This window comes from Dermacentor andersoni, chromosome 6 (genome assembly GCF_023375885.2).
Source record: "Dermacentor andersoni chromosome 6, qqDerAnde1_hic_scaffold, whole genome shotgun sequence".
In the NCBI taxonomy this organism is placed as follows: domain Eukaryota; kingdom Metazoa; phylum Arthropoda; class Arachnida; order Ixodida; family Ixodidae; genus Dermacentor; species Dermacentor andersoni.
Genome location: NC_092819.1, coordinates 162,064,344 through 162,088,861, shown reverse-complemented (window position 1 = coordinate 162,088,861; position 24,518 = coordinate 162,064,344). Strand labels below are relative to the sequence as shown.

Genomic DNA, 24,518 nt, shown 5'->3' with positions numbered 1-24,518 from the left:
GGCGTTGCGTGCGGACTTCGCGGGTTCTAGCAGTCAGCTCCAACGGGATGCCGTTACGGCTGGGAGCGTCAGATTTTTAAACACATGGAAAGACATTGAGGTTACTCCCGCTGATGTTCCCTATGCACGGTTGAATCTGTAAATCACACTATATATGGGTTAGTATAATGAGCTGTGGCCGCTTTGAGGAATTGTCTGGCGTTGTGAAGGACATTATTGGCCTTAGTGAGGCTAGTGAAATTTGCGAGGCTCACACAGCGCTGAATAACGGCGACGTTCGTTACAGAGGTCTTCCAGCTAAGAGAGATAACGGGGCAAGATTTCTAATTTATGAAGACATAGTGGCTAAGATTGACGAATTCTACAGCGGTAATAAGAGGGAAGTAGACGTTGTAATACTACTGAATAGGAGAAATATAGAATAAAGGTCTAGCAGAGTAAGTCTAAAGATATCGCTTAAAGACTATGCTTCAAAATCCAGTCATGATGATGAAGAAGCAGAACAGTTTGATCAAGGTATTGAATTAGGAATGAAAAAGGTGCAAACTCAGTATACTGTAGCAATGAGTGACTTCAATGCAAGCGTGGGGAAAAGCAGGCTGAGGAAAAAGCAATTGACAACCACAGCATAGATCCTAGCAACACTTGGATATTGAATGCTTTCTTCAGTAACCGCCATAACAGTGAGTGGACCTGTAAACGCCCTAATGGAGGAACAAGTAATGATCCACCCGGGTGGATCGTGACAAAGTGATTTTATACTTTCTGCCTTTCCCAGCAAAGGGCAGGATGTAGAAGAGTTAGGTAAGCTAAAAGGGCAGTGACTATCGGATAGTGGGGTTTAGGATTGCTCTCTATTTGAAGAAAGAGTAAAATTAGTCAAGCAGAAACGTGCCAACATATACGCAGTAAGAGTAAAAGTAGACGAATACAGGCTGATGGCTGCTAACAATTATGCAGCTTCAGAAAGAAGAAGTTAACAAAGAGGTAATGAATGAAACCTTAACTAGGCTCATTCCAGAAGCACCAATTGAAGTTGGAGGTAAGGCGCCAAGGCAACCACTAGGCGAGTTCTAACAAAAGAGGACCTAATATGAAAACGACAAAGCGTGAGTGTGTATAAATCAAGACATCACAAACAATTCGTCTATGAAACCTGATAAGAACAAGGAAGTAACTCATGTTCAAAATTATAGCGTCAGAGCCATTGAAGAAGCAAAAAAAATGGCCGTAGCATGAAATAGGAGCATAACTTGAAATTAGAACACAGCAACATGCATGGAGTGAAAGATAAGCAGGGTAATGCAATCAGTAATTTCGATGATATAGTAAAAGCAGTGGAAAAATTCAATGCTGACCTGTAGAATACCCAGACCACGCTACCTTTAATGGAAGTAGAGATGAACAAAATACAGAAGCTCCTTACATGGCTAGCGATAAAGTTAAAACGGCCTCGCAAGGCTTGTCCCAGGGAAGGCTGCGGAATATGGAATGACAGTGGATTTAATCAAACATAGAACATTTGTGCTTCAAAATGTTGGGGCCCTTTATAAGCAATGTCTCACGACTTCAAGAGTACCTGAGAAACGGAAGAGTGCCAAAAGTTTTATAATCCATAAGTAGAGCGACGTTAAAAATGAAAAATTATAAGTCGATTAGCATGCTTTCAGTAATGTATAAACTGTTCACCAACATAATTTTCAATCATATCAGGGAAACACTGGACTTAAATCGACCAATAGACCAGGCTGGCCACAGGATGGGATATTCTACAATGTATCATGCTCATATGATCAAGTTGGTAATTGAGAAATTTGCGGAGTACAATCAGCCTCTTTATGTGGCTTTCATAGATTATGTAAGGGCATTCGATACAGCACAGATACCAGCGCTCATAGAGACATGACGCGAGGAAGGAGCGCAGGAGGCATACGAGATTATCTTTGGAAATATGCACAAAGCCTTCATTCCTTCATTCTCGAGAAGAAAAATTGGAGGATGCTTAAGTTTCGCCTTTAAGAGTGTTACGCGATTAAATTCAAAGATCCCTGACCGCTTCTCCGCTTCCCGGCAACTGGAGCGTATGTAACTGTAATCTTTACCGGGAAACGCTAGCCGCGAACGCTATGAACGAAGGCTGGCTTTGTGGTCGAAACGCGGCCTCTTGCGTGGGCCGCCATGCGGTGGAGGCGAGTGCCTGCTGGAGGTATCGGAAGGATCCGGGCGCGGCGCTCCGTTGTCCTTGAGACACCCATGGGCCAGCGTGCTCAAATGGTGGACGCCGCAGTCGGTCTGTGAATTGTGGAAATACCGGAAAAGGGGTTTCTTTGAGTTTTCAAGTAACAACATGTTTTATTGCATAGTCTAATGACAATCCGAGATCTATCGTGTCGGTGGGTTGTGTGTATGTCGTAGTTCACGATTTTCCCCCGTATTTTATCTTGAGAAATTAAGTTAGTTCTGTAAGTGGTTTGAAAATATTTTTGTAGAAACGACGCCGGACGCTGGATGCGGAGGCGGGAGGCTGACGCCGGACTTTCTACGACACGGGCTCCTTAACGCTCCCGCCTTAAAAGTGGGAAAATAGCTATCGAGAAAGGGGTCAGGCAAAGATACGCATTCATCCTTATTATTCATGGCATGCTGAGAAAAAGTCTTCAAGCTTTAAGTCACCGAATGGTTTGGAGTGAGTATCTAGGCGGATTTCTCAACAGGCATCTGCTTGCAGTTGACATTGTCCTGTTCAGCAACAGTGGGCTTGACTTGCGGCAAATGATTGAGGGAAAATACGGGGAAGGCGGCAGATGGAAATTCAATACGATGAGCAAAACGAGAACAAGGTCAAAGAGGGAGCCAACGTTTCGACAAGAGGATTTCTCTTTTTCAAGGTGACATATGCTTTACTCAACAAAGTATATATACGTAGAGTTCTTCTAAAAGGGAGAGGGAGTAAGATAGGTGCGCGAGGCCACGACCGAGGGTGCGTTAGTGGTGAGGCTATGCAATTAAAAGTAAGTTGTGTCATTCCACGTCGGTAGAGGAACATAAAGAAGCGCCATGTGGCAGCCGGCAGTGTGTTTTTTCGTGGAAGTGGCCTGGAAGCCAGGGTGGGGGGGTAGGAGGGGGATTGTTTTTTCCGCAGGAGGTCAGTGGGCTATCGTCTTTCTGAAAAAAAGAAATGTGGCAGAAAATGGTGCTCACGGAATCTTTTTTACTAGAACGGAATGAATATATCTATTGAAGAAAAAAGAAAACAGGAAAGAAAACAAACAAAAGCACAACACTAAGCACCCTAATGAAAAGTAACTAAGTGCTGTTGCTTATAGCTTCACATTTCTAAATAGCTATAGCTTGACATGGAATATAAAGCTCTCTTTCAGAACCTTTATACCTATTGGTATCGATGTCTTGAATTTATGGAGGAGGTATGATTCTCAGTTTTTCCTGTCTCGTTCAGAACAGAAATTTTGCTGTAGGATGTAGAGGTTAAGTCCATGAAAGTTATGACCTGGTTGGTTGAAATGTTCTGCAACGGTTTTGGGAAGCTTTTTACCTATGTCCGCGCGATGTCTATTTAACCTGACATTCATTGACCTTGAATACGTGTACGGTAGGGCGGTTAAAAGACAGGACAAAAGAAAACACACAGGGCCACACACAGCGCTAATGATGCGTTACCAACAAGCCCACATTGTAACCCTCGTGTTCATTGATCGTCCCGTCTCACCGATACATTGTTTCCTGCAGGAGAAACATTCAAGGGTTGACATCACATCGGAACTAGTTCAAGTAAAGGTAGCTTTCACTTCGTGCGTATGACTACTGGCGGTGCTTCTCATTTTAACGGGACGTTGACGGTGCGTGCGGATATTGAACCTGGGGCGACAACATGCTTCTATTACGGGAAATGACGTCGCCTGACGTTTGCGTGAACATGCCTTTACTGTTTCTGTTGCGGCGATAGGTCGCCCTTGGTAACACCGGGAATGCGTTCGTCCGACGCTCGTTACTTGATAACGTTGGGTAGTATTTTCGTAGGATGTTTATATTTGAGAGGGTGTTACAATATCTTGTTTTTAAGGCTGGTGGTCTCTCAGATTCTGTTGTAGGCTGTTTCTTAGCTTAAGGACTGCCTCTCTTGACGCGACATCATAAGCTCTGTCTAGAGGAAGTCGTAGATAGTTTATTTCTGCTAGCGTTGCTTTATAGTCCTTTAGGTGGTGGACATAATCGTTCTCTTTGCTGCACATTCTTCTTATTCGCTTGCCCGACAAACATTTCTTGATTGCAGTGTCGCAGGTGATGATTGTTGTAGTCTAAATATTGGTGGCTATTCGAAGGCTTCCTCTGAAGTGGTGTTCTCAGTTTTTTATTTTCTACTTGGACCATCGTGCCCAGACAAGGAGAGCGGGGAGCAGTAAATTTACTACGCGGATGAAAATGTTCGAAATCGTTACTTATTTCGGTTAACGTGTTTGTACTGTGTCCCAATTATTTAAATAAGTATGTCATCATTGTAACGCAGATAGGTGCGCGGTATTTTAGGACATTATATTATAAAATTATCTTAAAGGCATCCCTTGAAGATGTTGCCACACGTGGAAGAGAATTGTGTTTTCATGCTAGTGCCTAAAATTTTCAGGTTGTGAATAGAGTTGAATTCGAAATAGTTAAGCGTGATAACTAGGCAAACTTCACGCGCGTGCGCTTGGAATTTGCCTGCGAGGGATCCCGACCCGGCTTCGATTCGTTCACTCATGGGTATGTTAGTGTAAATGACAGAAACATGCAAAATCACTAGAATAACGCGGTTGGAAAACATTGGGTTGGCGAGAATGCTGTCGACAATGCGAAGGAAATGGGGTGTCTTTAACAAGAGACGGGAGGGTTGTGGGGATGTTTGACAGGTGGTGATTGAAGAATTTACATAGTCACTGGGTAAGTGTGTTGTTATTATACACCATATAGGCCGACCAAAGATTTCTGCTGTAAAATGTTCTTCCACGGGAACCTAATTCATTTTAGAAAGAAGACAAAAGCGGCCTGCTTCTTTGTTCTTGAGCATCGTGAAGTGATGTCCACATGGGGTGACTAGTTCTCTGGACGCGAAGCCCGGCCCCGGTGGCCTCACGAGCTTCTTCGCGAGGCCACCGGCATCGATAAGACACTGGAAATGCGCAACCGAAACTTGAGGCGCCGCACGAATTCAACAACTGCGCCGGAGTTCCATCACTGGCCGCGGACGACCTGCGCGAGAATAGAGAGCGGTCCCACGTGCAAGATAGACAAGTACACGCGTCAGTATCCACCACCTAAACGACCTTAAAGCAACGATAGCAGAAAGAAACTATCCACAAGTCCGTCTCGACAAAGCTTATGATGTGGCATCGAGATTGGAGAGGCAGTCGGAATCAGCTAGGAAATAGCCTACACCAGAATCTGAGAGATTAGCAGCCTTTACAAAAGATATTCTAATACATTACCAAACGCAAACAACATCCTACGAAAATACCACACAATATTATGAAGTAATGAGCGTCGGAGAAAAACGTTCCAGGTGGTGCCAAGGGTGACCTGCAGCCGCAAGAGAAACAGTAAAGACGCGTTTGCTCAAGCAACAGTTAGCCGACATCATTCCCCCGTAATAATAGCAGTTTGTCGCCCCAGGTGCGAAATCTGCAGGTACTTTCAAAGTCACATTAAAATTAAGAGCACTTCAAGTAGTCATACACAAGAAGTGAAAACTAGCTTTACTCGCACTACTTTCGATGTCATCCATACACTAAACTGTTCCTTCTGTACCAAAACAATATTTCGGTGAGCCGGGCCCATCAAACAACGTAAGATTAAACGGACATCATGCGAGCACAGCTAAAAAGCTGCCCAAAGCCTTTGCAGAACATTTAAACTAACCAGGTCATAACTTTCATGAACTTAAACACTATACCCCACATTCAAGTTCCCGTTCTGCGCGAGACACAAAATACAGAGAACCATGCCTAATCCATAAGTTCAAAACATTGCGACCAATGGGCATGAACGTTTTTAAGGGAACTTCGGAATATATTCGCTATGCCAAATTTGAAGCTATATGCAACAGCCGTTAGTTATTGTTATTGGGGTGCTTAGTGTTTTGTTTATTTTCCTTTGGTATTTTTGTTTGGTTTATATATTCATTCCATTTAGGTTTTTTTTTTTTCAAGAGCACCATTTTCTGCCACTGCTTTTATTCGCTCTTCCAGAGAGACTATACCTAACTGACATCCAGCGGAGCATAAATTCCCTCACCTCTCCCCCAGTCGTCAAGACCCCTTCCACGAAAAAACAAACAAACGGTCGGCTGACACACGGAGCTTCCTGACATTCCTTCACCGACGTTAACACATCTTTCTTTTCAATTCTACACTCTCGCCGCTAACGCACCCTTGGTCGTTGCCTCGCCCAAGCGCCCTACGCCATCTCCCCTTTTGAAGAACCTTATCTATATATACTGTGCCGAGCAAAGCCTAGGTCACCTTGAAAAAGCAAAGTCCACTTGTAGAAACCCTGGCTCTCAATTTACCTGTCCTCGTTTTGCTCAACAAATGAGTGCGGATCTTAACGGAGAAAGTGTGAAAGTAGGGTTGAAGACTAACATGCAGAAGACAGAGATAATGTTTAATAGCCTTGTATGGGAACAAGAATTTATGCTCAGCAGTCAGCGTCTCGAATATGTGCTGGAGTACGTTTAACTAGGTCATTTAGGCATAGGGGACCGTAATCCTGACAAGAAAATATACAGAAGAATAAAAATGGTTGAAGCGAATACGGTAGGCTGAGTGGCAGCGCACCGCTGTCATTTAAAATAAAATTTTACAATCTTTGCATTCTACCGGAGCTAACATATGGAGCAGAAACTGGTGGTTCACAAGAAAGCGCGGGAATAGGTTGAGCATGGCGATAAGAACGGTGGTACAAAATCTTTAAGCTTAACTGCAGAAGAGTGCGCGTTATGGCTGGTTGATTCAGGATTAGGAGCAGTAAAGAGCGCTAAACAACAGGACGAAGAGAGGGACACAGACCGCACCGCAGGTACGGAATAGGTGCTAGGGGAATAGAAGCGCCGTCGACTACGGCAGGAAATGAGGCTGGACGTTTAAATTAGGAAATGTGCAGTTGCAAGATGCTATCAGCTTGCGCAAAATAAGAATAAAAGGAGATCGCTGGCAGAGGCCTTCATCCTGCACTGGGCATGATAATAGGCTGCTCCTGATGACAATGATGACCAATGGGTTACGGCTCTCTTCCGCAATGTTCTGGGTAGAAATACGTTTAAGATTCTTTGCAATGGCATTGCATTGGCGTCAACTTCCTAACCGCGACTGGGATAAACATTGAGGTCGTGGGCAGAGTGCCAGCGCTGTGTCTTACCGGTTGATATACCTCCGATGTTGCTTTGCATGATCGCGCCATTTTCAGGAAGGAAATTTTATTTCTTATGATTTGTCATGTACGCAGAAACTCGGCCAACAGTGAGCGCAGGCGCGGGCATTGTCGCTCGACAAAAGCGGCGAAACGACGAACACTGGGGCCGTATAACGTAAAACTATTTCAATGTTTTTATTCCAATTTCCTGACGTCACATTTGCGTAACCGCCAACACAAGCATCGGGTGGTCACCCGCAGGGTTGTCTGAACAAACAAATCAAATGCTCCCCTCGTTCATAGTTGGTCACTTTTGTTTGCTTGAAAAACGAATAACATTGCCTGCACTGAGCGGCTTGTCTTATCTAATTGGCTGACAAGAGGTGAGCAGCATGCTCAAGTGGAGAGGGATTCGATGGGGCCGAGCCACTACACTGAATATCGATAACCGCATGAAGAGGGTGGAGCCGGCGTTTGCGATTGGTCCGCTCTCTCTTACTTAGCTTGCGGTGGCTCGTCGATAATCGCGGCGGCATGCAACGGAAACTTAAGAATGAGGCTAATACGAATCCTCAGCAAAGAAGAGTTCGCAGAACGAGGTCGTAAACGTGCCAAAAGTTCTCGAAAACGTTACACGGCCACGCAAAAGGTTTTATTACACGCAAATAAACCCATGCTCTCCGGCAGGGGCGAGTAGCCAGTGCCGGAGTGATCGGCGGTAGCCATATTTTATGCCTTTTGGAACGGGGCAGCCTGCTGCTATTCAGAAGAAAATTCAGTTTTGTTCGCCATAATAATGCATCTTTAAGACGTACGCGTCACTTTGACGCGGTAAGATTTGCGGTTTTGTGACGTCGCGTGAGAGGCAGGTGAAGTGGGTGAAGCCCGAAAACTTTCGACCAATAGCCGAGGGCTAACGGCAAAAAGAAGTCGAATCATAAGTAGCTATTTTTGTTTTGTTGGGTCAAATTATGCATAATCAGTGTGTACACGTCATATCAGATGGGGAGCAATCACGGTTTTCGTGACGTCGCGTGACAGGCATGTGAAGTGGGGGTGGTCCAAAAAAGTTTTTGACCAATCGCGGTGGGCTGATTGCAGAATTGGAATAGAAAAGTTTGGAATAGCTTTAAGTTATAGCGCCCCTGTTCAAGAACAGCACGCCTGTGTTTTGTTGGCATCGGTGGGTGGCGCCTCGACGCTGTTGGAAACTTTGACGCTGTTTTGGCTTTTAGGCGCTGGCCCGCGTACGTCCTCCAGCAAGTTCCAGAGCGTAATTACAAAGATCCGCAGTTACAGAATGGGTTTGACTTAAGGAAAGGCTGCTCGATCCATCTTCCAAAATAAAACCGAGTGTCGCAATAACTTCCCTCCACGCAGCAAAAGAAAAAAAAAGCAATGCAACAAAAAGTACCATTCTGCCGCTGGAACGCGCGAGCTCATTTTTGCTTTATCGCCAGTGTCGCACGTTTAAAGCACAATTTGCGCACAGCAGCAAATAAAACGTGTTAAACTGAATGGCTGTGACATGGACTCGACTAGAAAGGGTTGACCACTGACACTTTACATGGACCAAAATGACTGCCTATTTTGTGAAGGTTCTATGCCACCGCTAGAGGCAACGCTGAGGAACGCTCTAATTTAAGAATGAATTTCTTGGAAATTGTTCACATGGCGACACATGGGACACGTTCAACTAAAAGGGGCGTGCCGAAGAATTCGCTTTCGAACGTGATGCCCTTGCGTAAGGCGTAAGCAGCAGCGTGTAATAATACGTCACCCTCCCCGACGCATAACCATTGAAATAAAAATTTAATCTCGCTAATAAACGTGATCGCGCTCTCGTGTGTGAAGTAAAAGAAAAATGTTCTTTTGCGCCCCCTTGGAGTATCCGCACTGGTTTCATGGGAGAGAGCCTATAAGCAGAGAGCCCTCAGCATCCGTCGCCGTTTTTATTTTCGCCTTGGAGAGCTTTCCTAGCCAAGGCTGCTACCTGCTGTTTGCTTAACGTTCTGTTTTTCTGTGTGTATTTTTTGTTTCTTTCTTTCTTTTTCGCAGCACTTCCCTTCTCATCTGCGCACGCCGCACAAGGCGCAACACTTGCACTGGTACCGGCAGCCGTTGAGCGCGCGCACACCTACACCTTCAGCCATCAAACGAACAGCTATTAAGCGGGCAATATTATTTTTAAATAGTTGTGTCTTAGTGCACCAAGCCCGCGCCCACTCGAGGAACCATTCAAACAGAATAACTGAGGTGGTGTTCCTAGCACACAGAATATTTCTACGGGCATTCTTTCTTCTTTTTATATGTGCAAGATATGCTAGATCTTTCTTTGGACGGACCAGAACTAATTCTGGGTGTTCATAGTCAACACGTTCTAAGAACTTTACCTTTGCGTTGCTTTAGAGATTGCTTTAAAAATTGTTTCTGCGGCGCGTCAACCGCATAATCAGCGTTTTGTTTATTAACTCAGTTGAATACTAGTTGACTGTCAACTACCAGTCAGAGAGGTTAGTCAATGCTGTCTTGCAATTTCCTTCTTGATGTCCCCCCTTCTCGCGCTGTTCCGAGGAAATATCCAATGCCAACTTCCGGTTCTCCTCGGTGGGAGCCGGCCGTCGTTTGTTCCAGCACTGTTCTATAAAGCCAGGTCGCAGCACTTACCGTAAACACACTGAATTTTCTATACTCTTTAAAGTCGTACAGTAGAGCTTAGTGAACCGATGGTTTGGCTAACATTGCTTAAGGGTGAGGGCTGTAGTTCTTATTTATATTTCAATGTATCTTTGTTTAATTAAGATCTGTCTCTACATATCTCACAAAGAGGGAGAAATGCGGGAATCTGGTGACCACATTGGCACAGTCTACGGCGGGCTTTCATTATAGGCCTAACTTTTTCTTTCCAATTCTGAATGACCCACTCAGTGGCCGCATCTATTAGTCTAAACCTTTTTCGCAGGCTGCTTGAATCCCTCGCTGTTTCCAACAATGAACAAAATGCTGGAGAACACGACTTGCTACACGAACGACTGCAAAGAATTTGGTAAGGACATGAAAAGGCCAGTCTACATTCATTTATGTATTTACTTATTTTTGTGTTTGTGTCTTTGTTCGTCTATTTATTTACTTTAATTCTGGAGGCGCTAGCACTTGTGCCTACGGCGAAGAAAAAGTGCTGTTATAGTGCATAGCGCACTTTACAACTGTGGTGCCGAGCAACTTTACAGCCAGTGCAAGTAAAGACTTCTTTCACGCAGAGAGACGCGGCCGTTTCTCGGCGGTAGCAAAAAAATTGCTCTTAGATTGGCTGAAATCCTGTCTCTAATATGCAGTGCGTCTAAGGTAAATGTCCGTGCCAGATCTAAATTCAAGGAGACGGACAAATTTGCCTTCTTTTAGTCCTTCACATTATTCGTTTCCGAGCCTATGTGTAGCCCGCAGGTACCCTTTTGTATCTGTGTGATTCCACAAGAGATCAACACGCGTCCAAAAATTAATATTTTATATTTCCTAGAACATTCTGCATTTTATGCGCATATGACTTGCTATTACAAAAGTGAACCTGGCTTCTTTGCCAAATGGTTACTTTAGGAGGAAGGAAACTCCGAAATTCTTCAGTCGGGAGGCGCCATTTTCATGCACCGGACATTGTCTAAATTCGCAACATTGTGAAATAGAAAATATTGGCGCTACAATGAATTCATATTCCTGTAAAACGTATACGTTAAGAAGAGCCATCTAGCATTGTTAGAGGTTTCTGTGCAAACCAGAACTATTTTAGAAAAATTGATTCATTTGATACACTTTTCAAAAAGCTGCTATATTTAAGAATTTTCAGGTACTAAGCCGATGTACGTTGTCTTTTCAAATTTAGTGGGCTGTGAGACCATAACCTATTCAATAATTTTGTAGAATATTGTTGCTGTATCACAAATTATCCTTTTTACAATTTGCCTCATATGTGGGGTAATGATCACTATCAAAAAATGAAAATAAAAGAAACCACATCGCTCATTTTTCTCAACATTTCGGAAACAGCTGTTCACGGACACTGGAACGAGAACATTAAAAAAAACATGTTGCATAATTTTGTTTGTAATAACAATATAGATGGTAGAAATGGGAGCTTCGCCAGCATGCAGCAAAGGGCTAAGAAAAAGAGACATCGTGGTAAAAAGAATGCGCGTAACCGTGTGACTTGCCTAAACTTTACCACGATTGCGACAGAAGGACTTATTAATACCTATGCAGAAAAATGCACTTAGTACAATACCCATTCGCTTGAATCAAATAAAGATACGTCCAAAGAACAACTTAGCATGGCTCATTTTGTTCAACCGCACATGCTCGTATCTTGCAGCGCAGATAATTTGTTCCTTCTGTGGTTGACGGTTTGGATGAGAGAGCAACGGGTATAGCCGATATTCTGATTGACATTAAAGAGAAAAAAATGGAGCTGGCCAGGTCATGTAACGCGCCGACTAGACAACTGTTGTACCATTATGATTACAGAATGGATACCAAGAGAAGGGAAACGCAGTCGAGGACGGCATAAGACTAGGTGGAGCGATGAAATTGTGAAATTCGCGGCCGCTTGCCGGAATCAGTTGGCGCAAGACAGGGATAATTGGGGATCGCAGGGAGAGGCGTTCGTCCTGCAGTGGACATAAAATAGGCTGATGATGATGTTGATGTAGCTTTGTACACAAGTAACCGCATTTACGGCAGGTAAATGCTGTTATGTATATATATATATATTTATATATATATATATATACATCGTGCAGACCATGGCTCTGCCAGAAACGCCATAATATAACCTAAGATGCGGTGGTGCGAGTGGGGATGGCGTTAGTTAGGGTGGGGTTAGCTGGCAGATAGTGCCCGCGATTTCTCTGTTCTACCGCCTTCTTCAAAAAAGAAACAGAAGGTTGTTACATACTGCATAAAGCAAAGCTCACCATCCCTAAGAATGATCCCCACTTTCGGAAAGCCACGGTTTGGTAGCAAATCTGCAAAGAGGCGCGAAGCTTCGTCTCTCAGAAACTGAGGTATTTCGGAAAACGCTGCCGGCTCCTGGCGCTCAAGACAGGCAGGTACCCAGGGCCCTGACTCCCCCCCCCCCCCCCCACCGAAGTTAAGTGCATACCCGTCCCCCCACCCTCCCCGCGCATGCCACCAATACTCACACACATTCCTAAAGCGCCGCCAAATCAATGTTGAGACTTGACAGCTATCCGGCGCTGAACATTTTGCTGCCTTTTTCCCTCCTTTTGGATGACGGTATTTATTGGCATGTCCTAGGGTGTAAAGGCCAATTTTCTCATCAGTTCGGTGCCCGCGCGAATAACTCGAGATGCGTTCAGTTCTCACCATCTATTCAACAGTTACGCGCATGGCTGTTGCTTCGTCAGTTCAACCTCCTTCGTTTAGACTGATTCAGGGACCAGGAACGGGATTCGGTTAATAGTCAGCTGGTCTGAGTGCTTGAGGAACGAGTTGCAGCCGGAGAAAATGCCAGTTGAGTGTAGCTTTTCCTTTTGCTTCATTATTCCCTCGAGTGGCGGCTTGCCGCGACGCTGGCAGATAGTCGGAACCATATACCCGCGAAATGGGTTAAATAAAGTGAAAAAAAAAATAATGCGAAAGACCGTCCATCATCAAACCCTGCAATAACCCTTAATCCCCTAAGCAATATGACTGCCGCCCGTTACCTCGTCTGGTTTTCCCTAATTGCGCAGCACTCCTTGTGCGAAATTGGCAACTGGAAGCAAGAGTCGCAAGGAGTTGAGAAATCAAGCCAAGGCAACAGCCAAAAACAGTAAGCGAAAACGAAAATTAACAAATTTAACCATTGTGTGTGAAAATATTTATGGATCAGTATCTTTTTATTTAAAAGGAAGTAGAGAAAACGCTGCAGGAAGTGGAGAACAATTCTGTGTCTTTTGAATAATGCATCAGTCGAGCTTCCTGACGTAGCCACTTCTCTGCTGTGCTTATGTAGGTGTTTTTCTAACTTTCCGCGGTGGGCGCAGTACGTTTAGCACCGCAGCGTCCTGTGCTCGACGTGGTTGTGCGGCACTGGCGGCCATGCATCATTACGGAACATCCCAAATAACAATACGAGTCGGTTTTGGCAGTTCACTTGGTAGAGCAGTAAACGAGGAATCCAAGAGAACTGTAATTGTTCCGCAAATACAAATTTCTCTATAATTCTTCCGGAACTGATTAAAAAAACGCCACTATAGTCGTATCTCGCGCACGCTCTCATGACCGCTGTTCCTCCGGGAGGCTGCAAATCGTTCGTAGTTCAAAGTTTTCCAATACCCAAATAAGGCGGTAGCCACAAAAATAAAGTTATTAGCGCACAATTTTATACGTTTTCCCTCGCCTATTATAGTGGAAATGACGAAGCCTAATTATTTATTGAAGTGCAATAAAATGCTTGCTTCGCTGCAACTATCTATTGTCAAGTTCACTTCAGTTGGCAGTGAAATTTAATGAGTAAAACGGGCTCAGCAGTAAAATGAACTGTACCGCAGACTTTTGAATATCCAAACAATTATGGAGGTTTATGGTGCCAAAACCGCGATCTGATAATGAGGCACGCCGTAGTGGGGGACTCCGGAAATTTGTACCACCTGGGGTTCTTTAACGTGCAGGTAAATCTAACTAGACAGGTGTTTTCGCATTTCGTCCCCATCGAAATGCGGCCGCCGTGGTAGGGATTCGATCCCGCGAACTCGTGCATGCTTAGCAGTCCAACACCCTGGCCACTAAGCAACCGCGGCGGGTAGATTTTTGAAGAGTGAAATGCTCAGACTCTATACGCTTTGTCCATGTCTGTTGCACACCTCATTGCTTCCGTCGATGGAAAGACTCTTCAAGAACAGCAGATGCTCCGGAGGTATCAAGTACGACGCCATTTTGAAAAGGTCACATTACGACAATTTTGTTTCCTTCTGTGATTGGCTGGTGAAGTAACAAACCCCGCGCAGTCCGTAAGCAACCACTGACATAAAACATAAAATAGGCTAAAAACATAAAATAAAATAGGACATAAAACAGGCTGGTGATGATGTTGATCGAAATCTTTATTTTGCACTTTCGTTTGGTTACTTGTTATTGGAAGTGTTCTTTCTGCGCGAGTCGATATTTGATGTGGTTCCTTGTTTGCCAAGTAAAGAAGAGGTGTAAATCACAGGCATCCTTTGAGATACACCTTGTACCATTTCTCTTCTTTGAGCCGTGAAGTTTGCGGGTTTCAGCGTATTTATGGCAAATGGTGGGCGTTATATTGACATTCGAACTAGTACAGGTACTCTTCCCCCTCGTTTGCATAGAAAAGCTACCTTGGGTTGCCCAACCTCCCCGAAAAAAAATCCTGGGTACGTGCCTGCTCTATGTAGCAGCGTATGGGTTCTGGGTCAGGTATGGGTCTCTGTGGTGCATTTTTTGAACCACTCTTGGATGATGAGGAGATTTACAAAGTGCCCAGAATTGCCTTTTCTTTATATAAGAGCTCATTCGTAGGCACTCCTAATTTAATCTGCTGCTTCATTGCGTGCAAGTCGAACATGTGGTGGTACCCACTGAAGCTTCAGACTTAAATGGCAATTGCTGAGCTCCTCAACCAAAATCAATGAGTGCCAGCACACCCGAAACAGACGGAGTGTCCGTAGTTTCTTCAGGTCAACGGGGTGTCCCGACCGCCGGAGACGTTCACCGTATTTCACTTCACTTGCTCCGTCTGCCGCCGCTTCCCATGAGCCCACTCTCCATTCTTGTACACTGTACCAACACCTTTAAGAAAGGCGATTTAGTGCGATAGCAACTATATGGACATTCCAAGCGCATTTCTGCTGCCGGCGTCGCTGTCGCTACTTGAAATCATAATTCCAGTGTACCCAAATTGCCCTTCTGTCGCAATCATGGTAAAGTTTAGGCAAGTCAGAAGCTTATGCACGTTCTTTTTATCCGGATGTCTCGTTTTCTTAGCGCTTTGCTGCATGCTGGCGAAGTTCTCATTTCTACCACCTATATTGTCATTACAAGCAAAATAATGGAGCATGCTTTTTTTAATGTTCTTGTTCCAGTGTCTGTGAACAGCTGTTTACGAGATTGTGCGAAAGATTAGCGCAGGGGATTTTTATTTTCATTTTTAAATTGTGTTCATTTTCGTGGAAACTTCACATTTGAGGCAAATTGTAAAAATGATAGTCTGTGATACAGCAACTATATTCAGAAAAATTATTGAATAGGTTAAGATCTCACGGCCCACTAAATTTTGAAAGACTACATACATTTGTTTGATACGTAGCATTCGTGAATATAGCAACTTTCGGAAAGTGTATCAAATTAAGGAATTTTTGTAAAAGACGTCCGTTTTGCACAGAAACCTAGAAAAATGCTAGATGGCGCTTGTTTACGTATGCGTTTCACACAAGAAATGCACTGATTGTAGCCGTAATATTTTCTATTTCACATTATTGTGAATTTGCGACAATGCCCGGTGCATAAAAATGGCGCCTCCGCAATGAAGACTTTCGGTATCTTTTTCCTCCTAAAGTATATAGTTGGCAAAGAAGCCAAGTGCTATTTCGTGCTACTCAGTAATATGCGATCAAAACACAAAACATTCAGTCGAATCTGATATGTGAAGTTTTGGAGCTGTGTTGAGCACTCATGGAATAACACAGCTCCGATATATCAGCTCTTGAAATGAGCGTCGTTTTAACCGACAACAAGAAGTGGAGCAAATGTCCTTTATCGAGCATGGAGTGTGCCCGGGTACATCAATATAGCCTGAAAACTCAATGTGTAGGCATAGGTAGTTTAACGGCTCTGACGTATATATCTGTCTGTCTGAATGGGAGTCAGTTCTGCTGTCTTGAAAGAGCCTGGATAGACGGTAGCATCTACACAATGATTATCTTATTTTCATCATGCTATTCTCACTACAGCATCATCGATTCTCTTTAAGCCCGGATAAGCACCACGTAACCACGTACACAGTGTGCAAGCTCATGCGATGAACATTGGTGACTACTGCATTCGCTGGCGCGCTATGCATTCTCTCGTGGTGGATGTGATAGGTTTACGGAGCTTGCTTCATAGTTCAGAAAAATATGCTAGGCTGAACACTTGGTTGCCCTAAATGTTGCTATCTCTAGATTTGTAACATTCTACAAAACCTAGAAATTTAATGTTATGGTGAAACGTATTGCGCCTTTAAGGATTATATATTAATCATGATAAATATAGTATGTTAACGTATTTCTTCAACATAAACCGCCGCAACAGATCAATAGGAGTCATAGGTAGCAGGTATGTGATCACCTAAATTAGCTAGTGGGCTTGGCGCACGTATGGATTTGGAAGCTATGTCCCCGTAGTTAACGAACAAGTTAACAAGAAAAGTAAGCTTTATGAATTGGACGAAGCGCACGTAAAGATCCTTTGATCTCCCTCAAATACTCCATGTAATTTTTCCTAGAGCAGGAAAATAATTTTAAATTGAATTATCTTATAATAGACGAAACACCTGTGCAGTATTTCTACCATAGCCTTACCAATATTAAATATTTGAAAAACGACAAAACGCTGCAAAAGTGAGAAAGATGAAGTTGTCAGACGCTTTCGTACATAGAGAGGCGCAGTTTCATGTTCGACAAGGCACCAAAGAAAAAAAAACAGATATGAAATGGCACATCACCAGTGCCAACTCTACACTTCATGTTTATTCGCGACAAACGCAAAGATATATAACAATAGTTGAATAAACAAACAGCAATCTTTGTCGTTAAAAAACCGCGCTGCCTATTTCTCGCAACGCAAGGCAATGTGCGACTCACAGTTGCCACGTGTAGACGATTCGTGATCCGTTAGCCTTATATTTGCGCAGGGCCCGGACTGTCCAATATTGCTCGTAGCTGAGAATCAGCGCTTGCGTTATAGTGCCATTTCGTGTCGGAGTCCTTCTTTTTCGGTGGCGCCTTTCCTGAAAATATACGCCATGCTGGCTCGCCCAACTTTCAGTTCTTGGAAAGGCGCTAACACTGTTCGTTCATTTCGTTGGCCCTTCCACCAGTGAACGTGTTCACAGCGTCAATGACAGACTCGATACTCCCGTGCGAGGACTTTTACGAGCACGTCTGTGGCGGCTGGCTGCGCAGCACCAAGGTTCCTCGCCACCGCTACTTGACCAGCACCAGGCTCGAGGCACAGTGGGCCGTCGAGGGGAGCATCATAGGTGCGTGGCAACTACGGAGTCGTGCTACTTGCGGCGTCATTACGATTGTGCTCACTTTATCAAGAAAAATAAAAAACCACTTTCGCCTAAAGGCCAAGCACTGGAAACGATTGCAAGATGTAGCTTTCGGCCGAAAGCGTATCAGAAAGCTAGCGTTAAGAGTAGAGCCAACAGCGGCGTAGCATCGCGCTGGTCCACGAGGTGGCACCGCAGGCAGGTTTTAGCGCATGAAGAACAGATCAGATAAATTTAGCTGGCCCCTCCGTCCCACTGTGACCACACCACGGCGTGGCAGGCACAACCTGAAAGGGTAGATACGACAATAAATATAAGAGCCCTTAGTGAAATACCCCTATGCGGCCCCTAAGTATAAACCCTTTCGGTCCACTCTGTGGCAGCAGTGCATTCACGATCCCAGAAAACTTCCGGTCCTGCGACCAGAGAATTGCGTTTGCAACAACAGGGAGAAACTTCTGAAGAGGACGCGCTGGAAAGCAGGCGAGCGTGTCGCAGGCGAAAGCTAAAAGCATTACAGAAGCATTTCTTTCATTACCGAAACATGAGCTTGGTTGTAAAAATGTGTTTACTAGGTAAATTGCCATGGTGTGCATCGTATTCATCGGTTTAGCTTATCTCTTAAAATACGGCAGTTTTCATATTAAGTGTAGAGTATAATAGGCTTGATAAGTGATGATTAGAAAGATTGCTATGCTCTATATGACAATTCCACAGTGGGGAGTTTCTGCACTAATTTCTTTCAGTTCGGACATATGTTTAAATCTGCGACAGCAAGCGCTGTGCAGCTTTCTTACTACGGTTTCAGCAAGAGACTGAATTACGTTCACGTTCACGTTCACTTTTCAGATAGACAAAACATTCACTACTTAAAGGAACACTAAAGTGAAAAAGGATTTCTTCTGCATCAGTAAAAACCTTTTTACAACACCAAAAACACCACTCTTACAACGATAAGACGTTTGGTAAGCCAGAAAAAGAGCAAGAACGAAATACGGATGGCGACCCCTACGTAAGTTTCCGCACCTGGTGGCTGTGACGTCATGGATATTTATGGCATCTTCTAGGGCCTACTAATTATATATAGCGGTGCAAATTGACTACATCGTCTTCTAAAAGAACCAAATATTAAACATTGCAAGTTTCGGGAACCTTTACTCAGCTAACGCGGTCCAAATGCGAAAACATACTTCGCAATCCCTGACGTCACGCTGACGTACCGGTGCTGGGGTTCCGGCGCGAAATTCAAATACTGATACTTGGATCTTCATTTTCTCATCTAATAATCAAACTATTTTTCTGAAATGACTGCCTGCAGGGTTCTGAAACAATGCTTCATTAGTCTAAACTAATTTATTGTTTCGATTTAGTGTCCCTTTAAGTGCCCAATTATTCTGTTTGAGATGCATGATGCAATTGCAAATTTTAATCAGAGCATGAGCAGTCAAGTCCTTACAAAATTCCCGGTGCTAGTACCAATTACGAGATATCAGTCCCCCGAATCTTGTAAAAACATCAATGGCGTTTCGCTTCATATCGTCCTAGACTTCTAAACCCGAACTTTTGGAAGTTCGTCGCTGCATTGCTAAAGTATTGCTTGATATATTATAATGAGATGCATCTCCAAAACAGTGCTAGATTCCTGGCAATCAGAGATCACCACTTGGTTAAATTTTGCGTGGTCAATGTCTCAAAAGTAAATATTTATTAGGATAGCTAATATTTGAGAATATTTACTTGGACAGTACACCTTGTTATGCAAGTAATGCCCGCTTTTTCATGCAATACACCTGAAGAGGTGGTTTAACGCTATGTGCTCCATCGGAATTATTAATATATATATATATATATATATATATATATATTATTGGTAAAAAGCCAATGGCACAATTTTAGTACACTGTCTAGGGCATACCCGTTGCATTGTTCAGTTAGCGGAAGCGTCGTGTTTGTTTTGTACGGCATGAAAAAGGAATGGAGCTCCAGTTCGCAATTTATATGGTAGGCAACCTGATTTAATTGAAATGGTCGCTATCGCCACTCGCCAGAGAGTTCTGTTATAAGTCCCCGCTAATTAAAGTACGACTCGTCTGCAATTCCACGTGCCAATTGGCTCTGGAACAACCTCCCCGACAACATAGTTTTGGAAACTGACCGTGATAAATTCAAGAGCTCACTGAACTCGCTTAACCCATGTTAACCATTAATATCACACTCACTGCTCTGTATTATTTCTTGGCCTTTTTCTTGCAGTGTTATACGTTGTTACTAACTTATATTGCTCCTTTTTATTGTAATCATATGCAGCTTTATGTAGCTAATATGTTTCATGACTTTTAGGCTGTGCACTTGGCTGCTGTTTTCATTTGTTATTGTTGTTAATTGTATGTACTTGATTGTATGCCCCCCTTACTCAATCCCCAAGAAGGGGCCTTGTAAGGTATTTTACAAATAAAATAAAATAAAATAAAGTCTGACACATTCGTGAGGCATAGAATGCGTACATTACCATCGTTTATATTGCGATATTAATTAGATGGACACTACCAACGCATTTTTGCCGCCGGCATTGCCGTGGCCGTCGCCGTGATGTCCCGCAATAATTCCAAGGACTATAACAACATGGCCGCGCGTCGTAGGCTGTATGTTCGACCGAAAGCGCCCGACGGAAGCCGACGATGGCGGCTCAATCTGGCGGGCGCGAAAGAAGAAAGCGGACAGCAAACGTGCCGTTTTCTGTCGCGAGAAAGGCCTTGGGGGATGGGAGGGAGGGGTAGGCGTTGTGCAGCAACTGCGGATTTCGTGACCGGGCGCTCGGGGAACTGATGATCGCGGCTCGTACGCGCGCGCCATATATGGAGGCAAGCCTCGACGTAGCGCCAGCGGGACGGGGTGGGAAGGGGGGGGGGGGCGGCTTCGACTTCGTCAACAAGTGCGTACTTGGTGGCCGCGCGCCGTGTCTCACGCCGCTCGCACATTTCTGCGCATTGTGTGCTCGTCACTCTTGCGTTGAAGCGGTAGACAGCGCTATGCTCACTTCGCTCGCTGCTGCTGCCGTGCTTGCTCGCACAAGCGTTTTGTTAGCGAGTATCCGCGCTTGTCGAGTGTCATGTGTTCTTGTTTCCTTGTGTGCGCTGACACTATACGGTTGTTAGTTCAGGTAGTAGGCAAATGTTTCTAAGTTGATGCGGCCGATAAACCTATTGTCCTTCGTATAGTTGTGTCTCAATTCGCTATAACCAAAGTGCGACATTTGGAGCACCGTTAGGTGTTTAACGTTCGCGCAATCATCTTTGTAATATTGTGGCAAACGTGCAAGTAATAGTAGCCACTGTGCCCGGTAATTTAACGTATTATTCTGCAAACAATTTTCGTGTTTAATTCTGAAATTACTAGTGCAGGTAAATGCGATAGCCCACGGGTACCGCATTAACTTTGCAATGCATTAACTTTTGCATTGTGTGGCCGGGAGGAAGCGTATAAGACAAACGTACAAATCCCATTTATACGTGGAAGGTGCACTAGCAGACACGCAGTGGTATATAAACAGCTGCAGCGGATACCCTGCTACCCGTATGGTTTCAAGCGATACTGCCAAATACTAGGATCTTAAGCGGGACCCGTTTCCATCACTTAGTAATTGCGCAGACGACGACGTAAATTCAACAGGGACCTTTGAATAGATAACGTCGCTTAGTCTTCGTAGGCATCGGTGTAACGTGAAAGCCGTTCTGCGTGCAAGCGTGCCTCGTCTGTGAAAACGGCGAGATCGTGTACACACCGCGGTGGCTTAGGGCCAATGGTGTTGCGCTATGAAGCACGAAGTCGCGGGATGAATTCCCGGCGGCGGCGGCCACATTTCGATCAGGCGAAACGCGAATGTGCCCGTGTCTGATGCCTTGGGGCAGGTTAACGTTTACTGGCGGTCAAATATAATCAGAATACCCCCACTGGGACGTGCTTTATAATAGAATTGGGCTTTTCGCACGTAAGTGCGAAAATTCAATTCGAACTTGATTCAATTCAGTTCACTCAATTCACTCAATGCACTCAATTAATTCAATTCAATTCTGTGTGTCGCCACGAGGGAAGCAAGTGCCGGAGCAGGAAGGCACCTGGAGTTCAAAAGAATTGCGAGCTGGACAAATTACGGAGGAGCGCGTTGAGCGGATGGATGGACGGATGCTATTACTGTTCCCTATGGAATGGGGTGGTGGGTCGCGCCACCAAGGTCTTGTTGTTATTTCCCTAATATCCTACCTATCCTAAAAAGAAGAAAGAGAATAAACGCGAACAATTTCCCATCATCGACTTTCTGAGCCCCTATAGGGAACTTTGTTTTTGTACGCCTCCGTTGTTTGTCGTTTCCCTACTTTTACCAGTCTTCCAATGGCCTCTTACTAATCTCCCCATTGCGGACATGTTTCCTTTCCCGCTGCCCTCACTAAACCCAAGGGCTTCAAGCAGGCCAGAGGTGCCTAAATCGATCTCTAGGCAGATACCTTCACATTCTAATAAAACGTGCTCCATAATTTCCTTATCGCTTGCACTGCTACGAAAGTCGCTTTTTCGCCGCCTTCCGGAAGTTACGCTCCATATTTAGCTCATTTTTAGCTCTTCGACCGGTTTTACAAGCTCTTCGTGGAAATGCTTCATAATAATTAGTCTAGCGTCTACATCACAGTCTCTGCCGATCAACTCTAGTTCCTCTCCATTCTCGTGCTTCTCCTCGTCTCTTTTGAAAACACCCCGCACACTGCACACTTTATCGTCTTCTTTGCCATGTGTTGCGCTTGGCTTACTTTAATATAAACACGGCAGCTATTCGAGCACGTACCTACAATGAAAGGCCGACACGAAAAGAAGATAAATTCTTAATATACAGCAAATTAAATGTCCTGAAGGTTTTAAAGGCAATAAGTGCCGCACAGATTTAAGGTATGGCATGCTTTCGAACGTGTTCAAACACGCGGCCATGCTCTGATTGTCCTAACAAAGCAGTGTTCCTGATACAAATGCACACACTAAAACCAATAATTGCTAATAGTCTTGCCATTTCGAAACTAGTACTTAAAGCCTATAAATACTTAACATCCCACACGGTTCTACGTGTTGAAGTACGTGGCACGAAAGGACGCTCTGATTGTCCTGAAAAATCAGATACACGAAACACACACGCACACGAAAAACAAAAGAAAATATCGATCAATCTCCTACTTCAACGCAAAAAATCAGCAACTGAGAAAGCAGAAGCAAGCTCAGAGCGTGCGCGCGCACACACACGCACAGACACACTTCTTTTTTGTAGCCGCCACGGAGCAAGTGCAATGTAAAGTTAGGACAACAAATAAATCTGCAAATCCGGTGGCATAGTTGTTCATGTTCTTCATTTATTATATTCTTTTATTACACTCATTTATTACCTCGGAGTGCTCTCGCAGGTTAGTGTCTGGCTTCCTGTTTAGTCCACGATGTACTGAAGATCCACGGTCATTTTGCTCTCCTTTTGCTATTTATCTTTTCCTTGAAGCACCAGCTTTGAGGCCAAACCCGAAAGGCGCGCAAGCTGTCACGCGCCATTTCGCTTTGCCGAGATAAGCAAACCGCAACGTGTTTTGTGGATGCGCGTTAGATCGGAGCCACGAGCGAAACGCGGCGGATCGGACATCTCAAGTGAGCGCACTCTCGCCGCCGGTCAGGCACAAGCGAAAGACAAGACGAGCAGTCAAATCTAGCTGCGCTCCAGCTATTGTGAGCCGATGCAAACATACCGAGATAACAGAGCACAACACTTCGCGGCGCTGGTGTCAGTCCAAGCCGGTCCAGGCCACGCTGCAGAGCGTTCGTGTTAAGCGTGCTGACGGCTGTACTTCTAGTTAGTATTTCAACGTATGTTATGATTTAATGAAGAGAATAAATCGGATGGTTGTTGGGGTAGCTGTATGAAGTGTATTTTATTATGTCGAGGTAATACATCACACTGGAGGCAAAGCATAGAGTGAAACACATCATTGGAGTTAAATTATGCGTAATGAGAGCATGTTATTTCAAATGATAAGGACCATTTAGCAATAATATAAAGTATATACCGCACATCAACAACGCGAAAAGTCCATGTCGCACATTCAATGCACAAACGGGCACAAAAACAAAACAATGCAGATGTGCTGTAAGAGCAAGCGCGGACTAGATTGAATGGCAAAGCAATGCGTAGTCAACTCTTAGAACAATTAAATTATTCGAGTGATTCATAGAAAGTATCGCTATCATTAACTTGGAGTGAACGACATTTAAAACAGGAAATGTGTTCCATTACCGAGAGCTTTTCCTTAAAGGAGACAACCTATAGCATGGCAGCCGTCCAGCGGGCTGTTGCATATGGTTTTCACTCAAAATATGGCACTGTGAGAAGCCCGTAGCTCATCCCATATTTCAAAGTTGGATGGCGTTGCAGTCTTCCTGAATCACTGACGACAGGAGTTCCGGAATCGCAGCAAGTGAACACGCTCAAACGACACGTACAGAAAGTATGATTGCCGAAACGCCGTTCAAGTTATGCATGGCGTCCACTGACCACAGGCGCCTCAACGGCGCGCCGGGAGAGGGAGAACATGCAGGCAGTGTAGCGACAACGGACATGCCGCATTCCGGCGAGGCCAGTGGCCAAAAAGAGCCACTGAACGCCCGTCGGAGGGATGAGAGGCGGCGATACCGTCTGCCACTTGCTTGCAATCCCCGTGCCTCGGGTCGCCACTGAATCAGTCGCGCGTCTGTGCCTACCTGCGCGCTGACCAATGATAAAACCCCGCTAGCAAGAACGTGAATGCGCTGGTGCAACGAAACT

General features: G+C 44.5%; 1 protein-coding gene across 1 annotated transcript in view; it reads left to right on the top strand.

Annotated features, from left to right (window-relative positions):
- Nucleotides 1–24,518, top strand: part of LOC140219130 (neprilysin-1-like) — a 169,714-nt gene that overhangs the window by 5,388 nt on the left and 139,808 nt on the right. Inside the window, exons 3-4 of the mRNA XM_072289020.1 lie at nucleotides 10,367–10,450; nucleotides 17,498–17,659. Of these exons, the coding sequence (XP_072145121.1) occupies nucleotides 10,367–10,450; nucleotides 17,498–17,659 (246 nt within the window). The remainder of the gene's footprint in view (nucleotides 1–10,366; nucleotides 10,451–17,497; nucleotides 17,660–24,518) is intronic.